Below are 18,947 nucleotides of genomic sequence, written 5' to 3'. Positions count from 1 at the left end.
GTCAAACCACCCTGAGGCAGCATCCCACATACCACAACTAGAAGGACCCACAATGAAGAATATACAACTATGTACCGGAGGGGCTTTGGGGAGAAAAAGGAAAAAATAAAATCTTAAAAAAAAGTCTCATTTTCTGAATTACCAGTAACATTTAATTGGTATAAAAATCAATCCGATCTTTCTGCTTTATATAAAAATTGGAAATAAGGATTCTTTAGTTAGTACTGAGATGACATTTTGTTTTTATATGATACCAAATTTATAGTTACAGTGAATGTATTTTGCTAAAAGGCTGTAAATTTGTTTTTCTGACTAAAGTTTTTCTCTCTATGGCTCCTGGTTCAAAGACTCAGTGGATTCTGTATCTAAATAGAGAATTGGTTGAACTCATATAGTTAGAAATTGAATGCAGTGTTTTGAGTGAAGTTTGGAATTTTAATGTAAGCTTCTCTTGGATAAAGTGAATTTTCTTACTCCACTTTTTGTTGGACCTAAAACATTGATTAACAGCTTATTTGTTTTGGATACTGCCCAAAGAAAACTTCTATCTTTCCTTTAGGTGGACTATTGACACTGTTTTGGGTTTCCACATAGATTTAAAGAAATTAGGAAGAGCAGTATATTTTACTGTATGTGAAGTACTGGCCTCTCTTTGAGTAATAGCTAACTTTAGTTAAACAATACTGTACTTTTCAGTACTGTCAGAATAAAATAAACATTTTCTAGTTTTCAGTAGAATTGTAAAGGTGAAAAAATGTGCGTAGAACTGTACTGTCAAAGAATTAGGTATTTTCATGATTTCTATGACAGTGACTTTTATGTTGAAATCCATCCCCACTCCCACCTCCCCAGCACCCATTCTTCAAGTAACACAAAGAGCAGGCAGACTGAAACCCAGCTACTGCATTCATTAGCATTTCAAACTACATTTTTTTTCAATAAGTTGAAATTATTTTAATTTTTACATCATTTTAGATGGAGGAGCATTTATTTAATTATGTAACAGTTTTTGGCAGTCAAAATATCTTTGTATGAAATTTATTGTATATATCTATCACCATATAATAAAACCTTTCCTACTTAAAATTGTGTATTTTCCACTACATTGGTATTAAACACGTAATGCCTGCCACAGCATGGCTTTCCAAGTGTTGCTACGTCTGCACCCGGGATCTGAACCGGCAAACCCTAGGCTGCTGAAGTGGAATGTGCGAACTTTGCTGCACCACTGGGCTGGCCCCTGTGTGGTTTTTAATTTTATAGTTATGTCTATTATTGTAGGCATGTAAGTACTCATAATAAATATCATATTTAAGCACCTTTTCGTTTTGTTCTATTCTTATTTTTAAGTAAGGGGATATCAAGTTAGACCTATGTGTTTCATGTCATTTTTTGTATATGCACTTTTTGGAAGTGAAAAGAAAAAATGGAATATGATTGACCTAGATAAGTTACTGTAATTGTTTGAAGGCTGAAGTAAAACAAGGGTTATACCAATAGCAGTTTCTGAAGCAGCTAAAGCTAAAAATTGAAGATAAACCTGATAAATGAGATGATTAAGTCTTCGTAAAATTGGATGCTATGTTCATGTTTTTGAGCACTCAGATGTTAAAGCATGTGTGCTTTAAATTATGTTTTTGTTTGATATCATTAGTATTGATTTCAAACTGATGGAATTCCTTTTTTCCCAGCTTTGTAAGTCTGATATTTTCTTTGGTCTGTGGTTTAATGTTTCATTGCAGAACAAAATGGGAGATGCTGAAGCAGGCAAGATCTTTATTCAAAAATGTGCTCAGTGCCACACAGTGGAAAAAGGTGGAAAACACAAGACAGGTCCAAATCTCTGGGGCCTTTTTGGCCGAAAAACAGGACAAGCACCAGGATTTTCTTACTCTGATGCAAACAAAAACAAAGGTAAAAATTAGGCAGTTATGGGAGAGAACCAGAAACTTTGTAGCAAAGAAGAAAGCGCATGATTTAATATTATAATAATTTCCTAATTTGCAGCATTAAAATGAAATCCGCATGTTTATATTACTGAAATATTGATTTATATCATAAGATCTACGTTTGGATAACTGTTCATCTTTTTGATCAGAGGAATTAGCAATTCTCTGTGGCATAGGTTTTTGCCTGTACAAGGTATTTGATTTTATGCAGTACATGTATGTTGAAAAAGCATGATCTAAATTAAAAAAAAATCACATCATATTGTAGTGGCATAATGGTAGTTTTCTATTTGTGGTAGTGATTCTTCGGAGTGTAGGGGGACTGCTATATAGTTTGAAACAGTATATTCAGTGATTTCTTTGTTGGTGGAAAGTGGATAGATGGCAGTTAAAGTGAGAGCATTTTAGGGTTGAAATTAAAAATGGTTGGAAAAGACTGTAATATCTTTGCAAAGCAATTTATTCCTCCTGGATATGCATATACATACACATACATACATACATATGTGTATATCATTAGGATTCACTTCAAAAATAGGGTACAACTCTAAAATAGAGTGCAACTCTATTTTGAACTGTTCTTGGGGCCTAACATTTCTTACAGGCCCAAATTTCAGATCACTACTACACTACTTTTTGGAAAGGTTATTTTATTTTATCTTATTTTTTATTTCTTTTTATTCCTTTTATTGAGGTGAAATTCATGTAACATACAATTAGCCATTTTAAAGTGTGTAATTCAGTAACATTTAGTGCATTCACAGTGGTGTATGATCACCACCTCTCTGTAGTTTCAAAACATTTTAATTATCCCATAAGAATCCCTGTACCCATGAAGTAATCACTCTGCATTTCCTCCTATCTCTAGCCCCTGGCAACCACTAAACTGCTTCCTGTCTATGGATTTGCCTATTCTGTATATTTCGTATAAAAAGAGTCATATAATATATGACCTTTTGTGTCTGGCTTTTTTCACTTAGCATAACGTTTTCAAGGTTCATTGAAGTTGTAGCATATGTCAGTATTTCATTTCTTTTTTATGGCCAAATAGTATTCCATCGTATGTGTATATCACAATGTGTTTATCCATTCATTAGTTTATGGACATTTGGATTGTTTCCACCTATTGCCTTTTGTTAGTAGTGCTGCTATGAATATTTCTGAATAACTGTTTGTTTGAGCCCCTGTTTCTTAGTTCTTTTGGATATATATTTAGAAGTGGAATTGCTGGATCATTTGTTAAATTTTTGAGGAAAAGTCAAACTGTTTTCTGTAGCAGCTGTACCATTTTACATTCCTATCAACAATGTAGAAAGATTCCTATTTCTCTATTTCCTCACCAACACTTGTTCTTTTCTCTTCTTTTTAAAAATTTGTATCTTAGTGGGTGTGAGGTGATATCTCATAATTTTGCTTGTATTTACTTCATGAACTGTGATTTTGAACATCTTTTCATGTGCTTGTTGGCCATTTTGATAATTTCTTTGGAAAAATGTCTATTTATGTTCTCTGCCCATTTTTTAGTGTGGTTGTTTTGTCTTTTTGTTGTTGAATTGTAAGAGTTCTTTATGTATTCTGGATACTGAATGCTTATCACGTATGTGATTTGCAAATATTTTCTCCTATTCTATAGATTGTCTTCATTTTCTTGATAATGTCCTTTGAGGCACAGAAGTTTTTAGTTTGTGTGAAGTCCATTTATCTATTTTTCTTGTTGATGTTGCTTGTGCTTTTGGTGTCAAATCTAAGAATTAATTGCCAAATCTGAGGTCATAAAGATTTACCCGTATCCTTTCTTCTAATAGTTTTATAGTTTTGCCTCTCATATTTAGGTCCTTGACCCATTTTAAATTAATTTTTGTATAGAGTGAGGTAACAGTCTGGTGTCATTCTTTGCATGTGGTTATCCAGTTGTCATAGCACCATTTTTTGAAGAGACCATTCTTTCCCAGTTGAATAGTCTTGACACTCTTGTTGAAAATTAGGGCCCACCTGGTGGCACAGAGGTTAAGTTCGCACATTCTGCTTCTCAGTGGCCTGGGGTCCGCAGGTTTGGATCCTGGGTGCAGACATGGCACCACTTGGCAAAAGCCATGCTGTGGTAGGTGTCCCACATATAAAATAGAGGAAGATGGGTATGGATGTTAGCTCAGGGCCAGTCTTCCTCAGCAAAAAGAGGAGGATTGGCAGTAGTTAGCTCAGATCTAATCTTCCTCAAAAAAAAAAAAAAAGAAAATCAATTGGCTGTATATGTTGCAGTTTACTTCTGGACTTTCAGTTCTATTCCATTGGTTTCTATGTTTATCCTTATACCACTACCACGCTGTTTTAATTACTGTAGCTTTGTAGTGAGTTTTGAAATTGGGAAGTGTGAGCCTTCCAACTTTGTTTTTATTTTCCAGTATTGTTTTGGCTATCCAGGGTCTTTTGCAATTCCATGAATTTGAAGATCAGTTTTTCCATTTCTGCAAAACACGCCTTTGGAATTTTGATAGAGATTGCATTCTATCTATAGATTGCTTTGGGGAGTATGCCATCTTAACAATATTAACTTTCCAATCTATGAACATGGGATGCCCTTCCATATTATTTAGGTCTTTAATTTCTGTCAGCAATGTTTTATAATTTTCAGTGTACGAATCTTTTACCTCCTTGGTTAAATTTATTCCTAAGTATTTTATTCTTTTAGATATCATTATAAATAGAATTGGTTTTTTTTTTCCTTTTTGGATTGTTCATTGCTTGTGTATAGGAGCATAAATTATCTTTGTATGTTGATCTTATACCCTGCAACTTTGCTGAATTGATTTATTTTCTCTAGTAGATTTTTTTGTGGATTCTTTGGGATTTTCTGTATATAGAATCATGTCATCTGTGAATAGAGATAGTTTTACTTCTTTCTTTCCAAGTTGGATGGCTCTTACTTCTTATTTCCCCCTAATTGCTTTGGCTAGGACTTCTAGTTGAATTCTGAATAGTCCTGGTGAAAGCGAGCATCTTTGTCTTATACTTGATCTTAGGGAGAAAGCTTTCAGCTTTTCACCTTGAGTATGATGTTAGCTGTGGGTTTTCTGTAAATCCCCTTTTTCAGGTTAAGCACTTTCCCTTTTATTCCTAGTTTGCTGAGTGTTTTTATCATGAAAGAATATTGGACTTTGTCAAATGCTTTTTCTGCATTTATTGAGATGATCGTATTTTTTTTTCTTTCTATTAATCTGGTGTATTACATTGATTGATTTTCTTGTGTTGAACCACCCTTGCATTCCTAGGATAAATCCCACTTGGTCATGGTGTGAAATTCTTCTAATGTGCTGTTGGAGTTAGCTTGCCAGTATATTGTTGAGGAGTTTTGCATTTGTAGTTATAAGAGATAGTGGTTTCTAGTTTTCTTGTGGCTTTGGTGTTTGGAGAAGTTTTAAATATAGATAATTGGGAGCTGTAAGTCCTCTTCATATATGATTTGAATTTAGTATTTTCAGACTTTGTAATGCATCTTATAGTGCTTGTATAGACTATAATGTACCTTATTGGATTGAGCTTTGCAGACCATGTTGTAGGAGAAGGGCTTTAATAGGGAAGTTGTCATCTGGTGCACTAGTTTTTTGAGTACACATATAATAGCTTATACTTTGTCAAAGGAGGGATTCTGCTTATTTTAATCTGTGTTAATGTTTCTAAGAAGATAGTGTTTTGGGTTGGTCTCAGCCTATCAATAGTGATGCTATTGGCTAATAATGCCTAGGGACACTCACCTGGGCCTGTACTACTTGTGGTGAGCTCCCACAGACCCTTCCCCCACTGAAGCCAGTGTTGTGGCTGGACTGGCCCTTGTGGTTCTTATTATGATTGCAAGATGCACCTCAACAACAACCATCAGGGAACTTTGAAAAGACAAAGTTTATTACTTACAAGTCCTGGAAGGTACATGGAGCCTGTGTTGCTGTGATTTTGCTGTATTTTGTAGATGTAATTAACATCTACAATCAGTCGACCTTGAATCAAAGGGGATTATCCTCAATAATCTGAGAGGACCTTGCCCAATCAGTTGAAAGACCGCAAGAGCAAAAGTGAGATTTTCCTGAGGAAAAAGAAATTCTGTTTGTGAGACTGCAGCTTCAGCATCTGCCAGAGAGTTTCCAAGGGCCTGGGGCAACATAGTGAGGTCTTAGGGAGAGAGAGAAAGAGAGAGGGAGAGAGTGTGCAAGCATGAGTCTGGGGTTCTGCTTTTATTGGGGTCAAGGGTGGGGTGCCTAGGATTTCACAGGTTCACTCTTTACTGGTGAATTTAAAACATAAAAGTGGAGATTAAAGTACAAGAAGGAAAAAGCAAATGGTCAGTTTTCTAGGTCTACCAGAGCTTTCTTAAAAAAGGGAACTTCATGGGTGGGGCCACCTGGCTTTTTATCTAGTCAGGTATCTGGCAATGTGTTTATTTGAGATGGATGTCTTAGAAGTGGATGTCTTGGTAATCAGAAGCTTAATGTCAGGCACTTACATTGCAATCAAAAGACTAATTGTCAGGTGTTTATACTGCAGATAGATAAGATATAATGAAATGTTTGTTATCTGGAATTTTGGGCAAAGGGACCTTGTAGATAGTCCAATGGTTTGGTTAAAACAAAATTAGCACATGTAGGGGTTGCCAGCTCTTTTTGAAGATAAGATACTTTTCATTTTCCTGAAGCATTGAGAACAATACAGTTTAGTAGGATGAGAGGTGGCAAAGACCTTGGCCCCTAGACTTCTCTTGTGTTTCCAAGCAAACCAGGGTGGGGTGGGTGGGCAATATATAGTAAGTCTAACTGCTTTAGAGCACTACTAAAAGACCTTAGCATTTGAGGACTGTGTTAATTTCCTAGGGCTGCTGTAACAAAGTACCATAAAGTGGATGGCTTAAAATAGCAGAAATTTATGGTTTCACACTTCTAGAGGCTAGAAGTGCAAAATCAAGGTGTCAGCAGGGCCATGCTCCCTCTGAAAGCTGTAGGGCAATCCTTCCTTGCTTCTTCCTAGCTTCTGGTGGTTTGCCAGTAATCTTGGTGTTTTTGGCCTACAGCTCATAACTCCAATCTCTGCCTTCATCATCACATGGTCCCTGTGTGTTTCTGTCATCTCATGGCCATCTTATTGGGATACCAGTCATATTGGATTGGAGGCCCATCCTACTCCAGTGTGACCTTGTTCAACTTAACTAATCACGTCTATAATGACATGTTTGCAAACAAAGCTACATTCTCGGGTACTAGGGGTGAGAACGTCAACATACCTTTATTCAGGGAACACTCATAATAAAGGGCCATATATACATAAAATAAATACATAGATAATTGATAAAATAGTTATATTAAAACGGAATGAATAAAATTTAATCTTTCTCAAATCAAGGATGCTTCAGCATCTTTTTAAACATCAGTGTCGTTGTTTTTAACACAATATCACTGTATTTAGTATGTGGAAAAATGCTGGATAATGATAATAAGGAATTTGTCTGGTCTTTGTCCCAGGTCCCTGGGAGGGAATCTCTGAAACCTTGGAATTTCCTGAGTGATAGGAGTGTCTTTGTTATTTGAGGTTGGGCCCTGGGAGGATGGCCTGAGTTTACACTAATGAGATTATTTATGGTAGGTCTATTAGCCTACCATTTCAGGATGGTGGCTAGCCAAGCTGGAAAGATCAACTATGTGATTAGAGAATTGGAGCTTTGTGCTAGGTGATGTCAGTTCCACCTCCAGGGATAAGGGGTGGGACCTGGAGATTGAGTTCAGTCATCTGGCTAATGATTCAATCAATCATGCCTATATAATGAAACCACAATAAAAACTCTGGACACTTTAACTGGAAGCTCTGGTTGAGCTTCCTGGTTGGTGAACACATCAATGTACTGGAAGGGTGGTGAGTCCTGATTCCACAAAGACAGGACCCAGAAGCCTTGTGTTTGAGACTTTCCCAGATTTTGCCATGTGGGTCTCTTCATCAGGCTGGTCCTGATTTGTATCCTTTATAATAAAACTGTAATTGTAAGAATAGTGCTTGCCTGAGTTCTGTGAATCATTCTAGCAAATTATCAAACTTGAGGGGGTCCTGGAAACCCTGAAATTTATATCCATTTGGTGAGAAGTTTGGTGGCCTGAGGACATCAGACTTGCTGCTGGTGTCTGAAATGAGGGCAGTATTGTTGGGGACTGTGGAGTCTGTACTAATTCCAGGCAGTTAGTGTCAGAATTCGGTTGCATTTTATTGCAGTAGGGTTTCTAGTTGATAGAATATTGAGTAAACCTGGTTTAAACTTGCATTTATTGTTGGTATTTATATGGCTTTTTAATTTTCGAAGTCATGTTTCTCTATATGATCATTTTATTACTTTATAATCCTATTACAAGAGCAGTCCACTTTTGAAGTCCTAATTTGTGGAACACTTATAACAATATTTCTTCCTTTAGCTGCCACTATTTTGAGGACTTTATTGCTTATTAGCATTGACTTGCAATTATATTAAAACTTGTTACAAATATATCTTTTATTATAGATTATTGTCAAAGATTAAAACCTGTATAGAAGATTTGGCTTTATAACATTATATAAGAATTAGAAATAAAATTTCCCTAAGTCAGATCATTTAAGTAAAATTTGTGACTTATTTGGGAATATAATTTGTTAGTTCTACAGATGAAATAAAAATAATAAGTAGCAGAATGAAATTGGACCCCTATCTTACACCACTCACAATATTTAACTTGAAATGGTTTAAAGACTTAAAACATAGACCTGAACCTGTAAAACTCCTATAAGAAAACATGGAAATCCTTGCCATTGGTCTTGGCAACAATTTTCTGGATATGATACCAAAAACACAAGCAACAAGAACAAAAATAAATATGTGAGACTACATCAAACTAAAAAGCTTCTGCTCAGCAAAAGAAACAGTCAACAAAATGAAAAGGCAACCTATGGAATGGGAGAAAATATTTGCAAACCATATATCTGATAAGGGGTTAATATCCAAAATATATGAAGAACTCATACAACTGAATAGTGAAAAAACAAACTGATTAAAAAATGAGCAGAGGACCTGAATAGACATTTTTCCAAAGAAGAGATACAGATGGCCAACAGGTACATGAAAAGGTGTTCAACATCACTAATCATCAGGGAAATTCAAATCAAAACCACAATGAGATATTGCCTCATGCCTGTCAGAATTACTATAATCAAAAAGACAAGAAATAGCAAGTGTTGGTGAGGTCGTGGAGAAAAGGGAACCTTTGTGCACTGTTGCTGGGAACATAAATTGGTAGAGCCGCTATGGAAATCAGTATGGAGTTTCCTCAAAAAGTTAAAAATAGATCTATATGATCCAGTAATCCCCCTTCTGGGTATATATTCAAAGAAAATGAAGACAGGATCTGGAAGAGATACTTGCTCCCCCATGTTCATTGCAGCATTATTTACAATAGCCAAGATCTATATATATGTCATATATACACACAAACACGATAAAATATTCTTCGGCCATGAGAAAGAAGGAAATCTTCCTGTTTGCAACAACTTGGATGAACCTTGAGGGCATTATGCTAAGTGAAATAAGTTAGAGAAAGATGAAAACTGTATAATAACACTTATATTATACAGTGGAATAAAAAAAAGTCAAACTCAGAGAAACAGAGAGTAGAGTGGTGGTTAACAGGGCCTGGGGTCAGAGGTAATGGTGACAAACTTCCAGTTACAAGATTAACAAGTTCTGGGGATCTAATGTATAGCATGGCACTTATAGCTAATAATGCTGTATTATATACTTGAAGGTTGCTAAGAGAGTCCGTTTTAAATGTTCTTACCACAAAAAAGAAAAAGTAATTCTCAGATGGTGTGGAGGTTTTAGCTAATGCTATTGTAGTAATCATTTTGCAATATATGTGCATCAAATCAACACATTGTACACCTTAAATTATACAATGTTATATGTTAATTATATCTCAATAAAGCTGGAAAAAAGAATAATGTAAGTAGCTTACTACGTTAATTGAACTAGGGTTTTAAAATGAGGTTATTTAGAATAAAATAAGGATTTAAAACATATTTTATCATATCTTGACCAAAGACAGATTTGAATAATTAAGAAGAAAAAGGAAGTCAATAGTTGAATTTTAATACAAATTCTGGAAAACTGTGTATTGTATTTCATTTTCTATGTATGATCTTTCTCTTGGAAATAGTTATACTATTTTAGTTTTCAAAAGAATATGGAAATTCTCTTTTTTTTTTGAGGAAAATTAGCCCTGAGCTAACATCTGCCACCTATTCTCCTCTTTTTTGGTGAGGAGGACTAGCCCTGAGCTAACATCCATGCCCGTTTTCCTCTACTTTATATATGGGACGCCTGCCACAGCGTGACTTGACAATCAGTGCATAGGTCCGCACCTGGGATCCAAACTGGTGAACCCCAGGCCACTGAAGGGGAACATGTGAACTTAACTGCTGCGCCACTGGGCTGGCCCCCAAAATTCTCATATGTTAAAGAAGATTCTTTGTCCCGTATGACTGACTTAGAGCATAGTTTTACAAAATTCATAATTGTAGCAATAATCTTACATGGTGTGGTTTTTAAAAATTGTGGCAAAATATATATAACATAAACTTTATCCTTTTAACCATTTTTAAGTGTACAGTTCTGTGGTGTTAAGTACATTCACATTGTTCTGCAACCATCCATCTCCTGAACTTTTTTATCTTCCCAAACTGAAACTCTGTACCTATTAAACATGCCCTGGCAACCACCATTCTACTTTATGTCTCTATGAATCTGACTATTCTAGGTACTTCCTGTAAGTGGAGTCATATGCCTTTTTGTGACTGCCTTATTTCACTTAGCATAGTGTCTTCGGGGTTCATCCATGTTGCACCATGTGTCATAACTTCCGTCTATTTAAGGCTGAATAATATCCCATTGTATGTATATACCACATTTTGTTTGTCCATTTATCTGTCAGTGGATACTTGGGTTGCTTCTAATTTTTGGCTTTTGTGAATAATTCTGCTATGAACATGGGTGTCCAAATATCTGTTCATGTCCCTGCTTTCACTTCCTTTGGGTATATACCCAGAAGTGGAATTGCTGAATCATATGATAATTCTGTGTTTAATTTTTTGAGAAACAGCTGTACCATTTTCCACAGTGGCTGCACCATTTTATCTTCCCACCAGCAATACACAAGGGTTCCAATTTCTCCACATCCTCCACGACACTTGTAATTTTATTCCTTTATTTTTTTTGAGAATGGCCATCCTAATGGGTGTGAAGTTGCATCTCATTGTGGTTTTGATTTGCATTTCCCTAATGGTTAGTGATATTGAACATCTATATTGTGTTTTTGAAAATGTCAGTAAGTTGATAAAATTTTTGTTCTCAGAATAATATCTTTATGAGTATTATTGAGTACCTATATCCCATTTGTATTTTTTGGGCAATGATAATTGAAGCAGGTTTTAGAAACAAATTGTTTGAATTAATTCATGAGTTGGCCGGGGTTCTATGCTAACAAGTGATAGAACTAGGATTCAAACTCAGGTCCTCTTGGGCCTTTACAGAAATCACATCATGGGTTAGCATATTAACTAAACTAACTTATTATTAGAGATTAATCTTTATCTATTGTCTATTGTCATGTCAAATCTGTTAAAAGAGGCAGTAGGACACACCAAATCATAAATGTGTTAATAATTTGAAAACTATTTTGAAATCCAGGTACATTATATCAAAATTCAAATAGTTCCAAAGGATACCTCCCAGTATGAGCCATGAGGAAATTGTGTATGTTCACTTCTCCTCGTCTTCCTCTGTTCCTTTCCCTTTACCAGCTAATTTTATTTGGTAATATTATTAATTTTAGTGGCCATATTTGTATTTTAAATAATATCCATATGCCTCTATTATTTGATTTAGCTACTTTAAATAATATCTGTGTATCCCCTACCATGAAGGATGAGAAAATCAAAGTGGTTATACAACCTCCCATTTTTCACACCATCTCCTAACTCTTGCTACTTATGTTGTTATATTTACTCTGACGTGATGTATATCATTTACATCTTTTGTAATCATTATTACCACAGTTGTTTTAACATTTGTCTTACATTTAAATGGTATCAGTGCTTATTTCTACCTTTTATACAGTGTCTGTATTTGTCTGTTGGTTAGTGGAAGGTTATCTTTCAGTAGTTATGCCAAGAAAGGATTCTTGGAACTATATTACCCTAATTCTTGGATATTCGAAAACAACCGTGGATTCTCATTATGCTTGAATGATAATTTAGTTAGACATAAAATTATTGGGTGATACTTTTAATTCCTCAGGATTTTGTATGCTTCATGTTGAATTATGCTTTGGAGAAATCTGATGCCAACCTATACTCGGTTTTATTTTTGTTTTATTCTCTTTCCTCTAAGTTTCAGTAAATCCTTACTGAAATTTAGTAACTTTGCTAAGCTGTGCAGAAGTCTTGATTGACTGGTTTCACATTTTCCTGGAATATGTGCTCTTCTAATTGGTGGATGTAGGACTTTTATTTTTGAAAGTTTTCTTGAATTATATGTTTTAATAATTTTCTTCTATTTCATTTGTTTTTAAAAAAATCTTACTTGGGCCACCAATTATACATATTTTGGATCTCCTTTGTCTAAATATCTTCTGTATCTGGCATTTCCTTTAGATCATTTTAAACTCTTCATTCTCTGCATTTTGCTTTTATTCATGTTTTCAAGCCTCATTGTGCTATCAGCAACATCTGTTCTTTTTGATGTCATTTATGTCTTTCTGTTTTATCATATTCTCCTTGAGCCTTTGTAGCTCTGCTTTGAGCCCTTGATTCATAAATACCTTTTTTGAATCCATAGGAATGTGGTCATAATTTTAATCTGCTTAATGTATATAATTTCTGATGTGCATTTTTCCTTTAGCTTTTGTTTTTTGTATTCCTTTATGCGATGTGTGTGTGTGTATGTGTGTGTATGTGTTTTTAATACTCTTTTGTGCTGATTCCTTTTTGATTATTACTCATCTTTTGGTGAGGACAATTTTTATTGGACTGGTTATTTGCACAAGGACAGTAAGAGTGAGGGTCTAAGTGTTCCAGTTAGTTATGAGGTCTTCCTTACCCACAGTATGTGTCTGAATGTGTATCTGTGTATGTTTGGTGGGGAGTTTTTTGGCTCTTAAATTCAACTGACAAAGACTGACAGTTCTAGGGTTAGCCAACACCCTCAGTTTCTCTTCTATAACAAGGTAGGATATTCTTTTAAAGATGGCATGTCGGTGTTTTCTTCTTTAATCCTGGCTCCCCTGGCCCTCCATGGTGTCACACTGAATTTAGGTAGACTTTCACAGCAAGCCAATATACACTCAACTTTTTGGGCTGTAGGATGCTGACTTTGCCCTTCAGGATTTGTTTCCTACTTTGGAGAACGTTTCTCTTCTTCTTTTGAGAACATTAGTGACAGCTGTCCTCTCACTTTGGTCCAGGTTTTATGTCCTTGGTAGTCTTCTAATTATATCAAGTTTGGGGTTATAGGTGCTTCCTCAAAAATTTTATCAGAAGTGGAGTTAACGTTTCTGTTTCTTTTTGTCCATGTTCTTTTTGACTGATTTTAAAAAGGCAAAAAGGTAGAGGCAACCAGGAACTGGATTCTTGAAATTATAGTTTTTTTGATAGAGATCTGGGCAGAGGCAGCTTGGTATGATGGGCAGAAAAAACATGGAAATATGAGTTAGTAGTCACAGATTCTTGACTCTAAGTAGCCTTGTCACCTCAGGGCAAGTTATTCCCCTCTCTTTGAGTCATCATTTACTCATCTGCAAAATGAGAGGTTGGATTAATTGATCTCTAAGATCTTTTCTAGAAGGAACTCTCTGTGATTCTAGGAGGATGGGGTGCTGCTTGGGCACAACATATCTGGGGTGGTAGTTCATTGGTATACCTTGAAGAATCCTAAACAGCCTGTGGAGTATTGGATTTCTACAGGGAAGCCAAAGTGTGGATCACCAAAGACTAATTTTGGAATTTTCTTGTGGGTTAGAAACTGAGTATTCCTGGTTATGATAGTCTTCATATTGAATCCAAAAGTAATCTTTTGTTCCCATACATGGGTCATTTCAGAAAGTAGGCGTTACAAATGTAACTACACAAACTTAAAACTTATTTTCACCTTTATAGGTGTTATCTGGGGAGAGGAAACTCTGTTGGAATATTTGGAGAACCCAAAGAAATATATCCCTGGAACTAAAATGATCTTTGCTGGTCTTAAAAAGAAGAATGAGAGAGAAGATCTTATTCAGTATTTGAAACGGGCAACATCTTCATAAAATGCTCTTGCTACTTAAAAAATATTAGTTATAAGCCAAATTTTCCAATTTCAAATATTGCATGTTCAAAGAAGTCATTTGATCTTTCTTATCAGCCTGTAGTAAGTTTAACATTTTAAAATAAAACTTGAGATTTTTGATTATGTGCGATCTACTGATCAAATGCCTTCAGAGTCTGAACTTACTTTTGTCTGCTCACTAAGGATGTGCATAAGGTCAGAATGGAAGAGGAGAGGAAAGGAAACTGAAGTCTATTGTGCTTCAGTTGTCTCTATATGCTTAAAATATTTTATAAGCCTAACAACTGCTATTGATGATAGAGATAGCTTCCTCACATTTCTCTGAAATTTAAATGTAAATATAGCAGGTGTTAGCTTTAGTTTTTACTAAGCTGTGTTTGGTTAGGTGTTTGTCTTTTATTCTAAACAGTACTTATAGTAACTTTAAGAAAAAAATGTAGGGAAAATTAAATCAAAGGTTTGATCTTATTTTAGGAATATTATTGGGGAAAAAAAGTGCAAATTGTTGACCATGGGTGACATAAAACCTAGAAAGAAGGAGAAAAGCATCTTCTATGTTAATAAACATTTATGTCACATAACATATAATCTTTTTGCATTAATCTTATTATAGATATCCTTTTAATCTTGAATAATGTAAAGCTGGACTTCAGGGGAGGAATAGCAGGGACCCTGAGAGAGAGGGAGAGAAAATGAAAAAATAACCCTATTAATGTGGAAAGACCTCTGGTCTCACTGTAAGTGGGAGTGAGGCCTGGTGGAACAGGTCCACAACAGGGCCTGGGTGGAAAGGAACAGTGGCTCTTGTGGTGTGAGGTGGCCCCTGAAGTGGCTATGCAGTCTATAAGTATTCTGTCAGCCATATAGTATGGCCCAAGGCAAGAAGAAGTTTCCTTACGAAAGAGGTGGGTTATGGACTGGTCAGGGGTCGTTATGGGTGAGGATAGGACATCCATTATCTCATTTCCACTTTACAACATCACCCCTGTGAGGCAGATTTTACCTTCTGCATTGGGACTTAGAGATATCTGGTGCCAGAACCAAAACTTAAATCTTCTACTCCAAGTCCTGGTGACTTTTCACCATATCATAGTGATAATAAGTTAGCTAGTTAATTTATCAGCAGATGCTACTACTGAGAAGATACCCTAACAGAAAGTTCCCGAAGTGAGAGGAACATGGTTGAGAAAGCTGTGATTTCCAGAAGGTTCTATTAAATCAGCTAAGTGTCCGGGCTCAATTTTAATGCTTCTTGCAAGTGGGAGAAAATATGCTTCTCATGAAGCCCAGTGCCACTACTGTATAGGAGGGTTTGTCCCTGGGAGCCAAGGAGGACTTCAGGTAAAGCTGAGCTTGTTACCCTCTTCCTGGAGGAATTCTTTGATGAGGGCAGAGAGATCTGTAGGGACTCCAAGAGGGTGTTAGGGTGTTGCTAGTCTCAGAGCTGAGTTGGGTTTGCAAGGATTAGAATTAGGTGAATTAGAATTAGTAGAATTAGGTGACATACCTCATATCCTGATTTACATGAGAAGAGAACTCTGTGAGAAAGAACTTGAACTTAATTCATATTCATAGTTACAGTTCAGATTTATACAATCCTGATGGACTTGGTGGCTTTGACAAAAAGCCACATTATAGGGAGGAGCAAGAATGCCTTATGTTTGGAGTTTAAATTCTTTTGGCCTAGGAGAAGTAGGAAGTAAATAGTATGAGATGAACTGAGATGGTAAAAGGCAATTGGGTGGAAATGGAGACATATTAAATAGATTTCTTCCATTTAAGAATTGTTCAATTAGTGATAAGATGTTGAATGTTGCTCTACATTTATGTTTATCTTAACAAGAGCAAAAGAAATACCTCTTTGTTGGTAGCAATATTTCTAGTATTAGATAGAAAAAAAATTTGGAGGAAAATTTGCAAATAAGTGTAGTAATTAAAATTCTGTATTATGATAGACTTTATTATTGAATGAATCTGTATTGTCTCTGAGAGGCTTAAATCCATCTTTGGATCAATTTACATGAAAGGACTTCTGGGCACTGTGGTGATTTTATCTTGTACCAATTTAGCTAAGCTGGAACTGTGTTTGCCAGAATTCTTTTTTCTGTATGGCTCCTGGCTCTGTAAGGCTGGTCACCTGAGAAATCTGCCTGAGATTTGGGGAGCATTGGAGTTAGGCAGAAGCCTTTACCTTTGTAAGGTCAGTGCAAGGCCCCAGGTGCAACTCATACTTGGTGTCATTTATCTGTTGACAGTAGCCTTCGTGCGATGGGGCAACAGCTGGGCGCTCAGCTCCTCCAACTGCTACCAAATCTCTTTCAGCTTCTGAGTCATGGGCCAGGGGTATGTGTAGCTTTGAGGGGGAAGGGCCTAGCTTCTTCAGTTCATCCATGTGATCAAAGTTTGAGTTGGTGAGAAACAGACAACACAGGTACCAGTTTGTCCTTGCTCTCCCTAGTTTGCTCCTGGCTCTTCTTCCCAACTTTAGGCCCATGATCAGATGCAGAGCCAGCAACCTTCCCGAGTCTTCACCAGCTGCCCTTTGTGGTCTTAGCAACTTTGCTCCAATCCCTTTGCTCCAATCCCTTCTAGGACATTATTTGTTTCCTCAGCTTTTCTCCAAATTCTGTAACGCCTAATCCCTATTATAACTCCCTTATTCATATCATTCATAGTGCTCCTGCCTCCCTGGTAAAACCCTAACTGATACAGGCACCATATCTATACAACACACGCTTGTGAATAACAGGAACCTCTAGGGGGATTACTTTCTGAGTGCTCTTCAACCTAAATTTGGCGTACCTTGACAGAGCAAAGGGAAGAATAGTTAACTTCATGACAATCTGAAGTTGTAAAGTTATTGAAGTCTGCCAGTCTCCTAAACTTGAATTAAAGATTCAGTAGAAGAAAGATTCGTATTAATAAGAGAACAGATTCCTATGATTATGAAATCTGAAAGAAAAAGTAAGTATCCTTGTTTTTTTTTTTTTTTTGTGAGGAGGATTGGCCCTGAGCTAACGTGTTGCCAATCTTCCTCTTTTTGCTTGAGGAAGATTGTCGCTGAGCTAACATCTGTGCCAATCTTTCTCTGTTTTATATGTGGGATGCCACCACAGCATGGCTTGATGAATGGTGTGTTAGTCCATGCCCGGGAACCAAACCTGCAAACCCCCGGCTGCCCAGGCGGAGTGCACAATCTTAACCACTATGCCATCAGGCCGGCCCCAGGAAACTTGTTTTGTAGCACCATTAACAGGAAGCAGGAGACTTCAGTGACCAGGAAATGTTATGTTGACTGCATATCAACAAAAAAGTATTTGAAAAGTATTGTGACTGTTGGGTGATTGCATAAGATGTACATCTATCGCTGTAGCATAAGCAATTCTAATATATATCTTGATAAGGATCTGGAAGAATAAAGTCTTCTTTCGTTTAATTAGAGTAAAAATGTGAGCTCAGTTAACTTGGCAATAATTTGTGTGTTCCAGAAGGAACAGAGAGAACTCTTCAGAAAGCAGTGGAACATTGTTAGTTTTGCGTTCTTAAAATTTTTTACACCAGCCAGTGAAGTACCTCCCAGATATAAACCTCTAATCAGTGATTCTTGTCGGAAACAACATAAATAAATGTATTTTTTAGGAAGAGTAATTTTTTTAATTGAACTCTTGTATCCTACAAGATGTATATAATACAGTGTGATTTTGAGAGTATTTTGTTGGCTTATTCTCCCTCATCATCACTTTCTTTTAAAATATTAACATAGATAGGAATTTAGAATAAAATTTTCTTCTCTGTGTTTTTCACTCAGTGATCATTATCATCAACTTGTGAGTTCACGTAGTGCTTCAGCTTGAATTCCTCATTCCCCACCAAAGTGGGGCCTCATTTGAGCACAGAATACTATAGTAGTAGGGCAGGTCGGAGTGGGGAGCCACCATAAGAGTGGAGTGGTGCATGCGGGCACAAAAACTGATGGCAGGCACTAAGAAGGCAGAGGGAGCGGTGCAGATCCAACTGATGGTTCATATACTCTCGTTTACTGTTGCAAAAACTGAGGTCCAGAGACCTTTTCAAAATAAAACACTTGTTCCTCAAAACTGGGACTAGAACCTGTGTCCTCATTCCCAAATATCTGATTTTCTTACTTTTTATGTGTGGTTCTGGCTAAATCCATATACTTTTAATTACTATTGTCCATCCATCTACTTCGTCACTTTTAACTTTCCTTTATAAAAACTGCAACAATGATATGGAATCAAAATCTTTTTAATAAAATCTTTCTGTATTAATCCTGCCAAGAGGTTTACTTTTGGTTCATTTTCCTTTTTTGGTATGGTATTTGGAATAGTATGTGAAAATCATGACTATATAAATGCTGTTTGATAATGAAAATAAGGTTGATAATTTTAAACCATTGTGTGCCAATCTCTACCACAATAACAACATGGTCTGCTACAGTAGAAGGTCATTAATTAATTAGTTTATTTAATATTTATTGTTCATTGTGGCAGCTGGTCTCCATAGATGTCCCTCAATAAACCAGCTTAAAGGTATTTCTGCCTTTGTGTATTCCCCTCCCACACTGAATCTAGGCTGACCTTGATTCAGTTTAATAACAGAATGTA

At 36.2% G+C, this 18,947-nt stretch overlaps 1 protein-coding gene across 1 annotated transcript; it reads left to right on the top strand.

Moving 5' to 3' along the window:
- Nucleotides 1-1,748: 1,748 nt before the first annotated feature.
- On the top strand, nucleotides 1,749-14,397 carry LOC106826627 (cytochrome c, testis-specific). Its single transcript, XM_014834080.3, has 2 exons — nucleotides 1,749-1,914; nucleotides 14,154-14,397. Exons 1-2 carry the CDS (start codon nucleotides 1,749-1,751, stop codon nucleotides 14,300-14,302), a joined length of 315 nt encoding a protein of 104 aa, XP_014689566.1. The 3' UTR covers nucleotides 14,303-14,397.
- Nucleotides 14,398-18,947: the final 4,550 nt, after the last annotated feature.

This window comes from Equus asinus, chromosome 4 (assembly GCF_041296235.1).
Source record: "Equus asinus isolate D_3611 breed Donkey chromosome 4, EquAss-T2T_v2, whole genome shotgun sequence".
In the NCBI taxonomy this organism is placed as follows: Eukaryota; Metazoa; Chordata; class Mammalia; order Perissodactyla; family Equidae; genus Equus; species Equus asinus.
Note: the sequence above shows the minus strand (reverse complement) of the source record. Positions and strands in the feature narration are given on the sequence as shown.

What these genes read in the sequence shown, in the direction of transcription:
- LOC106826627 (XM_014834080.3), top strand. Translation starts at nt 1,749, where the DNA reads ATGGGAGATGCTGAAGCAGGCAAGATCTTTATTCAAAAATGTGCTCAG. An exon ending in TGATGCAAACAAAAACAAAG is followed by an intron (nt 1,915 to 14,153) that starts GTAAAAATTAGG and finishes TCACCTTTATAG; the next exon opens with GTGTTATCTGGGGAGAGGAA.